General features: G+C 32.6%; 1 protein-coding gene and 1 pseudogene across 1 annotated transcript; one reads left to right on the forward strand and one right to left on the reverse strand.

Annotated features, from left to right (window-relative positions):
- The first annotated feature begins 2,386 nt into the window (after positions 1 to 2,386).
- Positions 2,387 to 5,903, forward strand: LOC126698831 (tubulin alpha chain-like). The gene is made up of 4 exons (XM_050396325.1): positions 2,387 to 2,626; positions 4,082 to 4,316; positions 4,393 to 4,763; positions 5,053 to 5,903. The coding sequence occupies exons 1-4, from the start codon at positions 2,534 to 2,536 to the stop codon at positions 5,704 to 5,706; spliced, it is 1,353 nt and encodes a 450-aa protein (XP_050252282.1). The 5' UTR covers positions 2,387 to 2,533; the 3' UTR covers positions 5,707 to 5,903.
- Positions 5,904 to 7,190: 1,287 nt separating this feature from the next.
- LOC126701140 (receptor-like protein 7) lies at positions 7,191 to 11,607 on the reverse strand (annotated as a pseudogene).
- Between the last annotated feature and the right edge of the window lie 7,941 nt (positions 11,608 to 19,548).

A 19,548-nucleotide genomic window follows, 5' to 3' on the forward strand; every position in this document is an offset into this window, starting at 1 on the left:
CAACAAGTAAACATTTTGGAACTTTCTCAAAAAAAAAAAAGTAAACATTTTGGAACAAACAAATCATGTGCGAAAAAAAAGGGGAGAATATGCTACTACTTCTATATTGCAGATGCCAATATGTGCTTCCTTATGTTAAAGAAACACCCGGATTTCGCTTTGTGAAAGAAAATCATACTGTAAATTACTAAAGGAGGATTTGTTATCAACTTATCATGAGCAATGTGAAACACATTTAACTTTAAACTAAACGATGGGGAAAAAAAATTCTTGTCATGCGTAAAGTGTAAGATACCGCGAAGAATTTTATTGCTAATAATGTAGAATGATAAGTCTTATGATTACCATCTCAAAAGACAAGCAAAAGAATAGACATGGGTTTTTCTACAAAATTTTGGGGTTATTAGCGAAGTACTGAGTAGTAAAATCTTGGAGAAACTACTAAAACTCGTGTGAATGGTGCAAATGATTAGATATAGTTAAGATCAAGCACTCACTTCCTCATTCATTAAACTAGCTTTTATATTAATTTTATAAATGAAAATGTTTATTTTCAAACTATTGGATGTCAATTTTGAAAATCTAATTGTTGGATTGCATATTCTTATTATATCTTCTATATTAGCAAAATTTCAAGAAAAAAAAAATTAATAGTTATGTCATTAATTAAATGTTTAAATTTAAAATTTTTGGGATCTAAAATTATGGATAAAAATAAGTTTATTGATTGAATATATCCGATTTGATCGAAATTTGACATGTGTATTAAAAACATAGAAACCATGCAATCTAATGGTTAGAGTTTCAAATTTCCCATCCAATAAAAATATGTAAAAGGTTGAGGTTTGCATCTTAGGAAAACATAATAATATTTTTTTTCTTTCTAAAACCTAAATTTTGAGAGAGAGAGAGAGGATTGTGTGAAGTGTGAGGAGGAGAAATCCTAAAATTCATCTATTTATAAATACTAAAAACGATTCAAGAAAATTGCTATTATTTATTATATAGAGAATTGTTGTATTATTACTATTATTATTGTGGGAGGACTGAGTGGTAGTGGTACATTCATTATTAGGCCAAAGGCTTATAAGGCATGAGTGAGAGGTGTCTTTCCCCGATGTGAGATTGAGCAAATCTTTGAGGACTAAGGCTCAACGCTATTTCGAAAAAGGACAATACCTGATTGGGGGCTGAGACGACAGTCCTCTCACAAAAAGGCACCTTTTGGGGTTTAAGGGGAAATTCCCACCTTCCCCCTTCAGACTGCCAATGAGGTCTTACGTGAAGGAGTGCACTACCATAGCATGAGGTAGCAGTTTTTGAAACTTACCACTACTACACATGTGTAGTAGTGGTACATTCATCCTTAAGCTAAAGGCTTATAAGGTATGAGTGAGAGGCGTCTCTTCCTGATATGGGATTAAACAAATCTTTGAGGATTAAGACTTAATGTCATTTCCAAATAGGACAATACCTGATTGGAAACCGAGACGAAAGTCCTCCCACAATTATTATTATTATTATTATTATGTGTCGGTCTCTTTTAATTCATGACTAATTAAATTTGATTATAAATATATAAATATATATATATATATATATATTTTTATAAAAAAAAGTTTGTAAATTCATTAGTTCAAGAAATAAGATTATTTATCATCTACACTCTTAGTGTAGTTGTCACTCTCTAAATACAAAGTACCTGTGAGATGGGAAGGGACAAGAGAAGGGGTTCGAGCTACTGCAAGAGCAATTTGACGTTATTTCAACCATACTTCAAAGTTTTTTTTTTTATTTTATTTGGACCCAAATCCAATGTAACTTCATTGTAATAAAAAAAAAAAAAAAAATCCAATGTAACAGCCATCATGCAATAGTAATTTAATTTCAATCATTGTATCATATTGAAAGTAAAAAAAAAAAAAAAAAAAAAAAAAAGGAAGTCACTTTTAATCAGTTATTGGATCAGCTAATTTTTTAACCTTTCAATTTTAATCTATTTATTAAAAATATTTTTGACTTTTACCTCCCAACACCCACCGACACAGAAATTAATATGGTGCAGAATCTGCAGATCCAATCCAAATTATTTAAGCCAAAAAAAAAAAAAAAAAAAAAAAAAAAAAAACCTCACCACAGAACAGACGGTGAGGTAAAAGTAAAACGGCAAAAACCAAAAGGCAGGCGTACCGCGAAAAAGCAGGGCAACCCTTCATTGGCCCTTACCCATCGGCGGCAACATCTGAGTAATTCAAAAATGTAAAAAAAACACTGTCCAATCAAACATGGCCAACTCATATATATACAGTTTTTCGGTTCCCTTTTTGTTTTGTGAGTTGCCCATATATATAGGACACAAAAAAAAAAAAAAAAAAAAAAAAAAAAAGCTGAACCAAACCATCTCTTTTGTTTTCAGCACTCTTTCCTTAACAGGCCTGCGTCTTGATAAACGCTTTGCCTGCACTTTGCATTTTGCATTACCTTACTTTACTTTACTATTTACACACACAGTTTTATTTTTTTGGAAGCGAAAATGAGAGAGTGCATTTCAATCCACATTGGTCAAGCCGGTATTCAAGTCGGCAATGCCTGCTGGGAACTCTATTGCCTTGAACATGGCATCCAGGTCACTCCTATTTCTCTTTCTTTCATACCCTTTTTTTTGTTTTTTTTGGTGTTTACGCGCACACGCTTCTGATGGGTCTTGAATCCACTACTTCATTAATCAAGTACATTTGCAAATACCATGTCATTTAACCAATTTACTACCTTAACCTCCACTTTTTGGTTGCAAAATGTTTAGATCTGTGTTTTGTCATCTGATCTGATCTAGCATTTATGTCATTGTACTATGAAGTTTAAAGTAAAGCGCCACACGCACTCAATGGGTCTTGAATTCACAACATCATTTGACTTTTGAAATGTCATGTCATTTATTTAATTTACAGTGTTACCCTCCACTGTCTATAATTTTTTTTTTTTTTTTTTTGTTTTTGTTTGGTTGCAAATGTTTAGATCTATGTGTTTGGGCATCTGATCTGGCATTTATATCTTTGTTCTGAGATTTTTACCATTTGGATCTGATCTGACCCATATAGTAATAACATATTGATTGTTTTTGTTAAGACAAATGAAGTCTTTGAAATTGCTTGCAATTTGTTTCATTTGAAATCTTGTACATTTGTTGTCTGTGTTGATTATGTGACTGCTTAATTGATTGTCAACTTTGATTTTTGCAAAATGTGTTTACTAGATCGGGTTGGATTTGGAGCTTTGTAATTTCTTTTGCTAAATTATCTCTGAATTTTTCACTCGATTTGGGCAATGTTTTTACACTTTCCATAATAACCTTAACTTGTGTTCTATTTGCCACATTAATCAAATTCTTTAAAATGTAAATGTATAGAAGATTCAATGATGAAAATTGACTTGATATTGAAAGTAGAGGGACTAAATTGACATGCATAATAGTTGAGGGACCAAATTGACACAATTTATGGTTGATGGTCCAAATTGAACTTTACCCTATAGTTGGAGGAGCAAATTTGTAATTAAATTGAAAAAAGAAGAAGAAGATATTTACTTGAAATATATTGCTCAATGAAAATTTTCACCTTTGTAGATATAGAAATTGGAACTTTTTCACCTTAGTGACAGATGAAATGTCATATACATGACTAACACATGACTAACGTTTCTTAGATTTTTCTGAAAATTCTGTGGACTCTTTCTTGTATATGTATATGCACTTGTTTGTATTATGGTTGTTTAATGTCTAAATTTTGTGTCTGTCTGTCATATGTATGTACTAATTTCTATATTTTGTATTTTTACCTTGTCTTAGTTTAATTATTATTTTAGCAGTCTGTAGTTCTTCATGGTAGTTTACAGTAATTGAATGGAAATATGTATTTGGAATGTTAGGCTATGTATTAATGTATATGCATGATGACTCAATGTAGACCATAAAATTATTGGTGGTTTTTGTATAAAACCATGAAAAAATTTGCTGGCTGAACATTGTTTTTTTAGTGTTTAATAGTTCTAGTTCAAGCTTTTGATATGGTTGATATTTGTGCAGCCTGATGGCCAAATGCTAAGTGACAAGACTATTGGTGGAGGTGATGATGCCTTCAACACCTTTTTCAGTGAAACTGGTGCTGGGAAGCATGTCCCTCGTGCTGTCTTTGTTGATCTTGAGCCCACTGTCATTGATGAAGTGAGGACTGGGAATTACCGCCAGCTCTTCCACCCAGAACAGCTTATCAGTGGCAAGGAAGATGCTGCTAACAACTTTGCCCGTGGCCACTATACTAGTAAGCATTTCACACTTGTAATGTTTTTTTGTGCCATTTTAATTACAGCATCTGAAACAAAACTTTCCTGTTCCAGTTGGCAAGGAGATTGTTGATCTGTGCCTGGACCGTATCAGAAAGCTTGCTGACAACTGCACTGGCCTCCAAGGATTTCTGGTTTTTAATGCTGTTGGTGGAGGCACTGGTTCTGGGCTTGGCTCCCTTCTCTTAGAGCGTTTGTCTGTTGATTATGGGAAGAAATCGAAGCTGGGTTTCACAGTTTACCCTTCTCCACAGGTCTCCACATCTGTTGTTGAGCCCTACAACAGTGTCCTCTCCACCCACTCCCTCCTGGAACACACTGATGTGGCTATACTTTTGGACAATGAGGCCATCTATGATATTTGCAGGCGCTCCCTTGACATTGAGCGACCCACCTACACCAACCTCAACCGACTTGTCTCCCAGGTGAATAGTTGCAGGGTCTTATGTTAATCATCATCACAAATATTTGGTCTGTCAAATGTGTTGCCTCTGTTCAGAAGCAATTGGGGAATTAATGTCATGTGTTTCATTGGAGGAAAGATTTTATCAAGGATAACAATATTTGCTGTCAATTAACTCATCATGCTTAGATGATTTTAAGAAGTGTTTACTTGATATGTTTTAATAGATGTATGTTTATATATTTTGAATATATTGTTGCTTGTATCTCTGTGATATATTTCTTAAGTAATATGTTTTTCTCAAAATTCAGGTGATTTCATCCTTGACGGCCTCTCTTAGATTTGATGGTGCACTAAATGTGGATGTGACTGAATTCCAAACCAACTTGGTTCCCTACCCCAGGATCCACTTTATGCTTTCCTCTTATGCACCAGTCATCTCTGCTGAGAAAGCATATCATGAACAACTTTCAGTAGCTGAAATTACCAACAGTGCTTTTGAGCCTTCTTCTATGATGGCAAAATGTGATCCTCGTCATGGAAAGTACATGGCATGCTGCTTGATGTACCGTGGTGATGTTGTGCCTAAGGATGTCAATGCTGCCGTTGCTACAATCAAGACCAAGCGCACCATTCAGTTTGTTGACTGGTGCCCCACTGGATTTAAGTGTGGTATCAACTACCAGCCTCCCACCGTTGTTCCAGGAGGAGACCTTGCCAAGGTGCAGAGAGCTGTTTGCATGATCTCAAACTCTACCAGTGTGGCTGAGGTGTTCTCCCGCATTGACCACAAGTTTGATCTCATGTATGCCAAGCGTGCCTTTGTGCATTGGTATGTTGGTGAGGGAATGGAGGAAGGAGAATTCTCTGAAGCTCGTGAGGACCTTGCTGCCTTGGAGAAGGATTATGAGGAGGTTGGTGCTGAGGCAGATGAGGGTGAGGATGATGAAGGTGATGAGTACTAAGAAGATTTAAATTTGTGCTGAGTAGTTAAATGGTTCGTTCAAAGTAGTTAAATGTTCTTTGTGATTTAGCTAGTATGAAGTTATTTTTTTCCTTGGCGTGTGCCTTCTAATGTTTGTGAGCAATAAAACTCAGTTGTTCCTATGTTATACCCAGTTTGTGTGAGGCTACTATACATGAAAATATGGTTTATTCTTAATTTTTATTGCTTTTATTTCTTCCTTTTCTTTTTCTTAATTTGATTCTGAGTTCAATTCTTCTTGGGTGCCTTTTTAAATTAAATGGCTACTATTTTATGCCACATTTTGAACGCACTGCAGCTTCTTCAGAAGAAATAGTGATTATGGAGATTGCATACACTTAGCTTATTTCTATCTCACTTTAAGCAATTAAGCAAATAAGTTACAGAAAACTAATATGTTTTTTCTTATGTGATGGAAGCATGCACTGTAGCAATGAACTTTGGTGGCAAACCTCTGCAATTGAATGTACGATTTTACATACCACACCAGATTTCCATTATCCTCTGGTTGTGGTACTAGACTGCCCAAATTTTCACTTTGCTCTGATATTTGCGTGGTATGTCACATAATTGCAGTACTTGTCTCAATTAGGTGCCTATTTAGACTCGGGTTATCATATGTAATAAAGACCTTGTGTCTTTCAACATAATGGGAAGAAACCTATGCAGATGCAACAAGTTTGAAAGATTAATGATTATGTTTTAAGGCTTATCATTCAGAAGTGCTTAGTCGGTGAAAGAAAATGTAGACTAAAAGATTTGTCAGTACATGGTTATCCAAAGCTCTCATTCATGTTCCATTCTTCAGGTAAAAAACCAGCCAGTAGCTTTTATTTTCATTGCGTATATGTGCTATATAATGAAGTGCAAGTTCTATAAGTAAAAGTCACATGATTCAGGGAATGGAAAACTATAAATAATTATAGCTAAGCTGAGAATATGCTAAAAAAATCACAGTAGAGATGCTTGAGCAGATAAAGCATAAATGTAGACTTTATGTTCTTGCTAAGTCAGAGGCCCACCTGTTAAATATGGCATATTCTGAAGCCAAATGATGTTTGGTTTGAGGCACAAATTTTCATGCCTTTCCTTTGCATATCACACAAAAGAAATGAAACTTTGCCTCAGTATAAAAATCCTCAGCCATAAGAAGGGATCTGAAGGAGTCCAAAATAAGTGGAGCTACACGGACTTGACCTGATATTGAGTGCGAAGTAAGTTTCCATAAAGCAGCTGATTGAGTAAAATAAAATAGTAATTTGGTGCTACATGGCACGACACTCATGGTAGATTTGGTGCTGGGAACTAAACTTAAGCTAATGCCCCATAGTCAGTTCCAATGAGCTAAATAAAATAGTAACATTCTTCGAAGACCGTCTTTGTGAATTACCAAGCATATGAAGATATAATATTAAAACACTGGTTCCGCTAGTAGATTTCATTTTTACAATGCTTAATTACATGAAAGGCAAAAGGATCTTAACTTGTCGATTGTCTAGCAACTAAAATATGATTATTCAAGACATGGAGTAGACTAACACTATTAGTACAATGATTGACATAATCAAGCAAGAATTCCAGGACCATCTGAAAGGATTTCTGATTTTGAATCACCATTATTCTGAGATATTCTATTATATTTGGTCATTGAGCGAAGGAGTATAAGAATTAGCAACCAAATACAAACTTTTTTTTCCTTCGGACAACTGAACCAAACTTTTCAGTCATATCCAGGTCTTCTGGTCTCGTTCTCCCTGGAAGCTCCCAATCAAAATGGTACAGTAGTTGAACGAGAGGAAGTTCAATATTGGCTAGACCAAATGCTACTCCTGGACACATCCTGCTTCCTGCCCCAAAAGGGATATATTCAAGTTGAGTCCCATTGAATTCAATTGAACTACAGGCAAACCTCTCTGGTATAAAACTCTCAGCATCGTGCCAACATGCAGAATCGATTCCAATAGCCCATGCATTAACAATAACTTTTGGTTTTGAGGGGTATCTCATATCCATCAATTTCACATGACTCTCTGCATTCTCTTGGGAGTATCAAAGGAAGATTAGGGTGTAACCTTAGAGTTCCTTTGATTACTGACTTTAAGTAACTCAGATTCTGAATATCTTTCTCATGGATTTTTTTCTTTCCCCTAAAGGCTTGTCTAATCTCTGCTTGTGCCTTCTCCAGCACTTTAGGTTGTCTCATCATTTCTGACATAGCCCACTCTACGGTGGTTGATGAAGTATCAGTTCCAGCAGCAAATATAACCTGGAAAGATTCATAGATTGTTCTTAAGAAAAGGAAAAAGGAAAAAAAAATGATAATAACAAAAAGTCACTTTGCCACAACTAGAATATATTGTTCTTTGAACGAGTAGGATTTATAGTACAATACAAACCAAAATGACAGCCTTGATGTTGTTGATTCATAGTAATATGCTTGTTCTTATACGATGGAAAAATGCACTGCAGCGATGGGCTTTGGTTGCAAACCTATGCATTTTTTTTTACCAGAATTTATGCAATTGAATGTAATTAAGGTTTTACATTACTACACCAGATTTTCATTCTCTTCTGTGCTTGAACTACTAGACTGCTCAAATTGAATGTAATAAATATGTGATAATTAATGAGATAGGTATGGAATGTAATAAATAAATGATAATTAATGAGATCATAATCTAAATATTACCATTAATGAGTGTCTTTTTTGACCGTTGGATCTACTTAAATCTAATGGTTTAGAAAAGGTGTAACTCTTTAGAGTTACACCAGGTGTAACTTGAACCCATCTCATATATATATATATAAAAGTACATATTATTGATTTATTTATACCACACAAGATATGTGTAGGGTGAAAAGTATCATACAAACATATTACATTGAATTGGAGTAGGCAACCAATATTGTCAACTACAATAATTTTATTCATGTTAAAGAAAATGGGAACGCTAGTAATTGTAGCAACATATTCATGGCTTTATTTTTTAGGGAAGTGTCTTTAACTGAATTTCATGTTGACACATCTCCTCCAATTCACTCTTCTTCATGTTGGATGGCCAACTGCAAAAGTCTTTCTAAACCAATCATACTTCCTTTTGATCATAATTTTTCCAACAAAAACTCCAACTATAAATCCACATCCGTACCCCATCATAACTGGTTTCCAATCAAACTCAAATGGAGACTCTGATCCTTGATCTTCTACAAAAATTGATGGTGGAGGTGTTAGGTCCTTGGAACCGGCACATTTTTTTGACAATGGGCTTCCGCACAATCCCTCATTTCCATCGAATGAACTGTTTTCAAATGTGAAAAATTGTTTTCCTTGTGGTATAGGTCCTGTGAGATGATTATGAGACACATTCAAGACAACAAGGAAGGTGAGATCTACCAATTGCATAGGAATCTCTCCACTGAGCATGTTTTGAGAAAGGTCTAGTGATTCCAGGTTTGTAAGGTTTACCAAAGACAATGGGATAGAACCAGTAAGAATATTATTGGAAAGGTTAAGTGTATGAAGCACTCTTAGATTACCCACAATATTTGGAATTTCTCCTTCAAACTTGTTGCTTGAGAGATCAATGGCCACAAAGATATTTTGGATCTTCTCATATTCTATCCTTATGCCTTTGATTGTGAATGTCATTGGGTAATTGAAAGTGAAAAACCAGCCATTGATTGATATTTGGATTTGTCCAGTTGCCTTCATATATGTTAATCCACCTGCATCAAAGCTTTTCATGGAATTCCAAATTTGGAAGTATTCAGATGGCAACTTACCAGAAAAATTATTGTTAGAAAGGTCGATGACACGTAATTTTGGAAATCCAAAATTTGCATTAGGTGTAAGAATACCATGGAATCCATTTGATTGCAAAATGAGGATTCTTAGCTCTGGAAGAATGTCCAACCAAGAGGGGAAAAAATCAATTATATGATTGTTTCCAAGATCAAGAATTTCCAGCATAGTACAATTGGCTAGTGAACTTGGTAAAGGCCCTTGAAAACCATTATGATTCAAACTGATCATCCTTAATTTACATCCTTCCAGGAATATTTGGGGAATACGGCCATGGAAGTTGTTGTGCTGTAGATTAAAAACTGAAAGGTTTCTCAAATTTCTTAAACATTGGGGAAGGAAGCCACTCAAGTTGTTGTATGACAAATCAAGATAAGATAGAGAACTTAGATTACATATCATTTGAGAGATTTCTCCATGCAACAAGTTATTAGAGATATCATAAGAAATAATGGAAGGAGGTGGAATTGGGAGAGACACTTGAAACTTGTTATCAAAAAGGTCCAATTTTTTTAGACCAGTCCACGGGAGTGTACCTAGAGTTTGATCAAAACCTGTAAGGAAGTTTGCAGAAAGGTCCAAAATCACAAGACTGTCTTTACTTACGTTTGCAATCCACTTTGGTATTTGGCCATGAATTGTGTTGTTATCAAGTAACAAAACTTCCAACAGATCTTGGTTTCGGAGGAAATCTGGGAAGTCATTTAAGTGACACGAACCCAACCCTAATACCTTAAATTTTTGAAGGGTAGTGTTGGTATTGGGATTAATATGCAATGAAAGATCGTTACTAGATAGTTGGAGGTAAAAGAGGCTTTCGAGTTCTAGAAACAAGTCAAATTTTACTGTGCCACTCAATTGATTTAAAAATAGATCTAGAATTTGAAGGTTCTTGAGATTGGAAATTGACATTGGAATTGGACTACACAAGTTATTTGATGGAAGCCAAAATCTATTTAGTTGGGTGAGGTTTGCTAGCCAAGATGGGATAGGACCAGTTAAATCATTGTAACCTAGATTTACAGTTTTAAGCTGAGTTAAGTTTCTAAGAGAAAACGAAATGTGACCAAATAAATTGGTATTTGATAGAGACAAATGAGTGAGTTTGGAATGCTTACCAACCCAAGACAAAGTTCCTCGGTTGAAATTGTTATATGAAAGCCTTAAATAAGTGAGCTCAGTAAGGTTATCAAATGTGGACGGTATTGGTCCAGAGAAATTGCATCCTCCAACATCCAAGCTAAATAAGGATTTCAGGTTACCAATTGAATCTGGTAGCATGCCAGAGAAACTCGTGCCCGCAAGTCCCAAAACTTCCAAGGGGCTACTTCTGTTAAATTCTGGAACATGTCCAGTGAGATTTGAATTGAAGCTCACATTGAGAGATTTGAGATTTGGAAGCTGAAAAATTCCTATTGGAAACTCACCGTGCAAACCACAATCACTAAGATCAATAGATGTTAAAGAAGATAAGTTTGCCAAGTTACTAGGTATAGTAGATAATATTTCAACCTCACTAAGAACAAGTTCTTCCAAGTTCATTAACTTATCAGTTATACTTTTGAGACCATGCTTGTGGAGACTCAATGAATTCAAACCGATATCCAGGGAAACTAACTTAGAAAGCTGTAAAATTTCTGATGGGATTTGACCTGAAAATGCAGAATTAGAGAGGTTAAGGTAAGTAAGCTTTGAAAGCTGCCTTACACCAAGTGGGACTCGGGAGTGATTGAAGTTGTTGTTGGCGAGATTAAGCCATTGGAGGTGAACAAGCTGGAAGAGGCTGCTGCTGGAGTTGATGGAACCATAAAGGTAACTGCTACTAAGGTCAAGGCTAGTTACATAACCCGTGTTTTCATCGCATTGAACACCATCCCACAGGCAGCAATCACTATTGTGTGTCAGCCACGACGAAATCTTTGAATTTGCAGGAGCATAAGATGGTGGCTGATTGATGGTAAAGGTTTCTTTGAATTGCAACAAGGCGAAACTCTCATCATCATGGCAAAGTGGCCGCACAGAAGAAAAGGAGCCAACAGATATAAGAGAAAGGGACCACAGGAAAAAAAGAAAGCGCATGAACACGAAGAGAAAAAGTTGCAAACTCATAATGTTGTACTGTATTTTGTTTAGCACTCTTAGATAAGCAGGGAGGTGAATCTAGGAGCTTTTATAGACATATATGTTAGTGATATCGTGCATTTGGGTCCGTAGCAAAATAATTTTTAAATGTGTAAATAATATTGTGTAACCAATTTTTAATGAAAAATTTATTAAAAAGTAAAATTTTTGAATCCATGAACCGTATACGAGACCCACATGTGACTGAAAATCTGTTGAAAAGTCAAATTTTTCGCAAAAAAAAAAAAAAAAAAAAAAAGAGGCAGAAATGCAAACGCGTCTGGGAAGCGCGTTTTGCGCTTCCCAAACGCACACTTAATTTCATATTACACGTGTGAATTCAAGTGAGACGGCTCCACTTAATATCACAGTGCACACATAAATTCATGAAACACGAGGCTGTGAGCAATGTTTCAAACACGCAATATTAGTCACCTCTCAATACAGGCATATTTTGACGAATAGCATAATTTTTGAAAATATTTAGGAAAAAAACATAATGTCAAACTTATTTAGTTATATAATATTTTTTTTGGAACTTGAGTTTACCAAACTTAAGTTCCAAGAATTATGGCAATTTGATCAAATATAATGTTTGGATCTCAAGTTTGGTAAACTTAAATTTCACTTGGAATTCGAATTCCAAAAAGTGCTACATAACTAAATAAGTATGGTCAAGTTCTATTTAGCAAATTTTTCCTCAAATTATGCTTTTTAGCAAATTTTTCCCTCAATACAAATTCAGACTTAAAACAATGACTTTAAATGATATTTTTTCTTTTTACATTCCAATTTCAATTAAGGAATATTTATATTTGATTATCTATGTAATAATTTTTTATTTAATATATATATATTTGGATGTAAAAAATTTATAATGTAGTTTTTGTATTAGCCATTACTAACATCTTGTTTCCAATTTGTTAGGGTCATATTTTCTATTTAATTGGCTAGTCCTTTGACAAAATGCATTTTACTTGTAATTGGGTTAATCTAAGTTGAATTTAATGTATCAAGTATTATGTTGTTCAAATATATCAAGTGGTATCATTAAAGACATGAAGGTTAATCCAAGAAACAAGTGAAAAAAAATTGTTTCATTAAATCTCGATGCAAGCTTGACAAATGCTACTATCGAAGACTAATAAGGAAGCTCAACACAAGCTCGATTTATCAAGAATTACGATTTCAGATTTCTCAGATCTAAAATTTAGCCCATGATGACTTGAATGATTAGTGTTTCTCTTATTACAACCCTAGTCATATATAAGACTTATTTTAGAAGTCGTCATGTACGGAAACAGAGACTTAAAACTCATATACTTTGTGTGACACTACTGCGTTTGTATGCCTTAGGGTTTTGTAACCAAGTACTTCATAATCTTCATCATTTATGAAGTGAAGAACTTTGCAGCCAACAACAATCAATCAAGTTGCTGGAGTTAGTTACATACTGGGATCTATGCAAAGGAGTTAGTCATAGGTTGGAGGTTTGTGCAACAAAGGAAAGAAGACTGCTACAAGATCAAGTCCAATTGAGTATTGAAGCAAAAGTTCAACAGTAGGTTGGTATTCTGTGATAGTATAGGGTAGTGGTAAGATTTCTTATATTTGTAATCGCTTGATTATTGATTAGTGGATTTTTGAGAGTGGTGGCCTTAAATTCACCCGGTAGGGTTTTTGCTTTGCAAAATGTTTTCCCCATTTGTCAACATATCACCATATCAATTTAAATTCCGCTGCACTTAGTTTATTTGGTGATTTGTTGGTGCCTCCACAATTTGCATGTAATTTGACCTAATTAATCAACTTGGATAATTGAATTAATTAACCAGGGGTCAATCTATTTTAACCCAACACATTTGATGATAATATTACTCATTATTTAATATTTCTTATAACATAGTTGATCTTAGTTAGAATTTTGTTAATTTTAAATTTCAATAAAGTATTTCTGGAAAAGCAACTTTATCAAGTATTTAAATATAAAAAATTTATTCATTAAAAAAAAAAATTATACGTGATATATGCAATTGGAAAGTAATCTTGTCATTTAGTTTATCAATTGGGCCTAATTTATTGAACAGCTCCAATTAATTAAAAAAAAAAATTCAACCTTCAAAAGTAATAGATATTTTCTTAAAATAAAAAAAAAAAAAATTCAGATTAATTTTACATGAATATTATGTTGTATTCCTAGAATATAATAATGTGGTACTCCCTCCTTTCATGTGAATAATTGGATTTCACTGATTAACTTCATAGTGATACACATCAATTATTATTACTAGTATGTAACTCGTGCTAACTCACAGGCATGATGAATTGTAGTGGTGCTACTGATGTTAACTTGGGTTATAAAACATATAGAATATTAGTTCGACCAGTACATTTGAATGTACTAAAATAGTTTTTTCTTACAATTTTCATGATATTGGTTATGCAAAGTTTCTTATTACACTGCTATTATGTATATAATTTTGAAAATCACTATTAGATACTACATATACAATATTAATTCTCAATAACTATCAGTGAAATTCTATTAAATAAAATACAAAATAAAAGAATAAATTGGTCTAATAGTATCTACTAAATTGAATGGGGATAGATGTATGGGACCGTTTAATTCAATTACAATTTGTTATGTTAAAGATCTTGGCATACAAAATATTTGAATAGAAACAGTATAAAAAAATATGCTCATTAGTTCAGAGAAAAAATAATAGGAAAAATCTAAACAATGTAATTTATATAAAAAGCTAACAAAAGCAAAATTCAATTTTGAATCTAATTAAATTTTCTCTAAGTGAGTCTATATGTGTGTGTATATATATATATATATGATTATGTTTTTTTATAGTTTATTTATATTAAACTCCTCATTTTTTACATTGAATTAACTCACTTGACAAGAAAATTAAAAAACTTACATTTTATGAGACATGTGGTGCAAAATTAACTTTAATTGAATTCCAATTTTCATACTGAATTAACTAACTTGGCACAAAAATTTAAAAACTTAAATTAGATGGGACTCGTGGCACATAATTATACTCTAATTGAATTGCAATTTGAAATCTAATAGGATTTTCTCTCTGTTTTACCATATATATATATATATATATATTTATATTATTGTTTTTTAGAGAAGAGAGCCACCATTTATGTAAGAGAAGAGACTTACATCTCCATACTACAAGAACACAAAATAATTTTTCATTATATATAGAGCTAAATAAAATCATTTTATTTTCCTTAAATATGTGACTCTTGAAAATAATTATTTATGCAAATGAAAAAAAAAAAAAAAAAAAAAAACGTTTGTGACAGTGACTGATTGTCAGGTGATACTTCTAGAGAGAGAGAAAAATAGCATTTGTTTTTTTTTTTATTATTATTTTAAATTACACATTGTCTACTTCTGTAAAAAAGAATAATTAAAAAAATTCAATGGATATAAGATATAATCTTATATTAAGTAGTTTTAAAAATATGGTCTTAAAGCATAAGATCTTTGTTTCTCTAAAAACAAAAATACAAAACAAAACAAATGATCTTTCATTAAAAAAAAAGTATAAGATCAAAATAATGAGCCTGGCTTATTCGATTGTCCAACTTTTAATTTAAATTAATAAATCAGAGACACTAAAAACTTCATAATTACTAATTTACCATTATAGACAGGTGCAATACCTAGCTATGGTAGTGCACCAGATACAATAGTTATGAATGAATGAGATTTAAAGTTAAAAAAAGAAATTTTAAATCTTAACTATTGAATAAAAAAAATGAGAAAATATATATATTTTTAAATAAAAGTTAAAAAGTAAGAATGATAAAAATATGTTGTGAGAGGGAGAGGGTTAATTGCACCCCTAGTATTGCACTGGATCCTAATCCTACAATTATTGCATATCCCTTACAAAAGTAAGTCTTCTACTAGCTGATGCGGACCTCCATTTTCCAGTAGTTTGTTTGTTTGTTTGTTTTTTGTCCTGTGATTACATCATTGAATACCGACAATTTAAGACAAAAATGATAGAAAAATGCTATGTTTACAATATTTTCACAATAAATCTTATGTGACAGGTTGTTACTTGCTATTACTAGTGGGTAACAAAGTAATTTCAGTTGTAAATTTAAATTAAAAACCTGTAACAACCTGATAACTAGGATTTGTTGTGAAAATATTGTGAACAAAACACCTCGCAAAAAGATAAGCAAGATATCCTAGTATAAGTGCTTGTGGAGTGTGGGGGCAAGAGCTGGAGTTCAAGTCTCCAAAAGAGAGTTTCACACACATATATACACTTAGATTAAATTAAAGTAGAATTTTTATCTTATATAAAAATAACTAAATATAATGATTGTTTATTCCATTATAAGAAAATTAAAAGAGTCATTTACTATTGAGAAGTCATTAATAATAATAGGACAAAGTTTAGCTACTAAATTGTTTTTTATACTCTTAATACACATATCAAATTTTGTGTCAATTAGATATTATTTACTATATAATCTATAAGTCTATATTTTTATGCATAATCTTAAACTACAAAATCTTGTAGTTTAAATAATTTATTGATGACATAGTTATTGATCTTTAATTTTTTAGAAATTTTGTAAGTACGGAGAATATAAGAAGAAGATATAATCTAATGGTGAATTTGTCAAAATTCACTTCCAATAAAAAGATATTGAGTAAGCTTGTAGGCTTAAGCTATAATTAATTTTGTAACTAAATTTTTTCCATAATAATAATAATAATAATTATTATTATTATTATTATTAAGGTAATTAAAATAAAGAATTCTCTTATATATATTTTATCCAAGTCATTTATACCTCAAACCGCCATAAGTATTAGTCAAGCACTAAACTTTTTTCAAAATTACCTTTTTGACAATTTTTATAAAATATTCTACTTTTGAAAATATCTAATTTCATACTACATTTTTACACTTTTTAAAACTGCAATTTTTTTAAAAAGTTAAACCAAACTCACATTAATAGCTTTTCAAATTACTATCACATGCCATTTTGCTGGACACTGCTTCATTTTTGTTCGACCGAACTTCTAGCCTGTACAACTTCAATTTTAGCTCATGAAACCTCAACCCAATTACACGTAGACCCACAAAATACAAATTACTAAGTATTTGAAGGATCGACTACAAATCTACAATGAAATTTTGGTACGAAATAAGCCAACGCACTATGATCCTAACACGTTCCAACTCCCTCGTTAATGATCTAATAATAATAGTAGCAGTAGACTAGTAGTATCACAATGCCGAAGAAACTGGAAATTTCACAAATTGATTTTTTATTTTTTTTAGATTTCCTAGGTTACCAACTACTCGTTCAATACCGCGAGAGGGACTTGAATATCATTTTACAAAAGCAAGTCTTCCGCTAGCGTTTTAAAGCACTTCTTTGCAAAAGGACGTCTTCCACAGTTCCACTAGCTGTTGCAGGCCGCTACTTTTCTTTACCAACTTTTATGTCTTTTTCACTAGCTATTCATTTCGATTCTTTTTCTTTTCTTTCTTTTAATTTTTAAATTTTAATTCAAAAGCGAGTACTGATTAACTAGCATGCAAATAATGATCAGAAAAAGACAAAGCCCATGCAGTGTGAACCGGAGAAATGGGTGGAACTTGGGGCCTATTTTTGAATAGGTCAAGAATTAGGTACAATAATTAGGTATTATTTCATAAGTTCTTTTTTTAAAATTCTATCATGTGAAATTTTTTTATGAGATAGAAGTATATTTTTTAGTTAAGTAGTCACATGATTGAATCTTAAAAGGAGAATTTAAGGAATGACACCTAAAAGACTATATTTAGGGGTATGTTTGATTGGAAATGGAATATGAAGGATGGAAAATAAATGAGAAAAAATAGATTTGTGTGTTGTTTGGTAAAGAGGGAAATGATGGAAATTGTTTGGTAGAGCCCAAACATTTTCTCCCTAGCTCACCAAAAATCCATTTTTGGTCCAGCAAAATGACAAAATTGCCTCTAAAGTTTAATCCCTCTCAACAATCTCACCTACCTCCACCCACTTCCCCCACGCGGTCTAGTGTGTACTACACCTTTATATCTTCCTCCTTTTTTTTTTTTTTTTTTTTAATCTCCTCTTCATCACTCCCTCATCGGTAATTACTCATCTTCTTTTTTTTTCTCGTTTTCTTTACTATTTCTATTTTCCAATATTTTTTTGCTACTCAGTTTTGTTTGTTTTTTTTAATAAGTACAAATAAATTATTTCTTACATATTATGTAATAAAGGTATAAGAGTAAATTAATATCCTCCCTAAAAAAAAAAAAAAGTAAATTTATATAAATCACATTTTTTATTCTCTCACTTTTCTTTTTAACCAAACAAAAGAGTTTTTCATCCCTCTAATTTTTTCACATTTTCAACTAAACATATACGAGAAAAAACTAAATCTTAACTATCCACCTACGTTTTTATCATTTCATTACTTTTTTATTCTCCCACTTTTCCACTCCAATCAAACAGACCCTAAGTTTTGTCCTTTTCAATAGCTCTTTTTCGCTGGCTATTCATATCGCTTCTTTTTCGTATCTTTCTCTTAATTTTTAATTTTTAATTCAAAAGCGAGTCTTGATTAACTAGCATGCAAATAATGATAAAAAAAAGGACAAAGCCCATGCAGTGTGAACCGGGGAAAAGGGTGGAATAAAATTGGGGCTATTTTTCAATGTCTTTTTCACTAGCTGTTCATATCGTTTCTTTTTCTTTTCTTTCTTTTAATTTTTAATTTTTAATTCAAAAGCGAGTCCTGATGAACTAGCATACAAATGATGATCAGAAAAAGACAAAGCCCATGCAGTGTGAACGGGAGAAAAGGGTGGAACTTAAAATTGGGGCTACTTTTCAAAGAAAAGGGTAAATCTATGATGTATGACTAAGTTGAGTCAATTTTAATCTATTATTACTAAAAGTTGTGAAGTCACCATCAATTATTGGCTTTTTTCTAAGTGTGATTGATCATCTGACTCTATTTGATTTTATTACCAATCCTAAGTTAAGAAAAATGGTCGTTTTTTCTAATTTAATACGGATGGTAAAAAAATCTTGATTCTTAAGTTTGAAAGTTTGGTTACGTGTGGAAAAGGTGTTAGGCACCCCACAACGCCAGTCTGGAGACAGTCCTTTATTTTGATAAAATCTTAATTTGCATTAGCTTTTGTTGCTTTAAAAGAATTGGGGATTCGAAGCTTTGTTTCTTCCAGCGCTGACGTTTTCTCTCTCCTTCAGGTGTTGCTAATCCAACATCCCTTTCAGTAATTCTATTTTGTCGTTCCTTCATAGCCTCTTGAAATAGAATTACTGAAACCTCAAGTGCGTCATAGCACACAAAACACTATTCTCACCAAGCTTTCTGTGAGAGATTGGAAAACTGGATCTCAGAAAAGGGTTTAGACATCGGCACCTTCCCTTTCTAGGATTATGTGTGGAGTTGCCACTTTTTTTATTACCAAAAAAAAAAATAATAATAATACACAAGGTACATATTTGAATAATACAACCTCTCATTAATTTGAATGAATTATAATTTGATAAAATGAAATATACATGGCTTTTTTTTCTAGATTAAAATCTAGTAAAAAAAAAAATTACAATGCTTTGTTTCTCAGATTACAATCTAACAGAAAATTACAAGGCTTTGTTTCCTAGATTACAATCTAAAAAATAAAAGGATAACGCACTATCCTATGAACCAAAATCTAGATCTAAGGGCTAGGTTACAAAATGGGAATGTGTTAGGCACCCATTTTGCCCAGACGGAGTCTAGTCTTCTAGACTCAAAATGACCATTTATATACCCATTTGAATGATGCATTATAATGACTTATTGAAATT

This window comes from Quercus robur, chromosome 9, assembly GCF_932294415.1.
Source record: "Quercus robur chromosome 9, dhQueRobu3.1, whole genome shotgun sequence".
NCBI classification, from domain to species: domain Eukaryota; kingdom Viridiplantae; phylum Streptophyta; class Magnoliopsida; order Fagales; family Fagaceae; genus Quercus; species Quercus robur.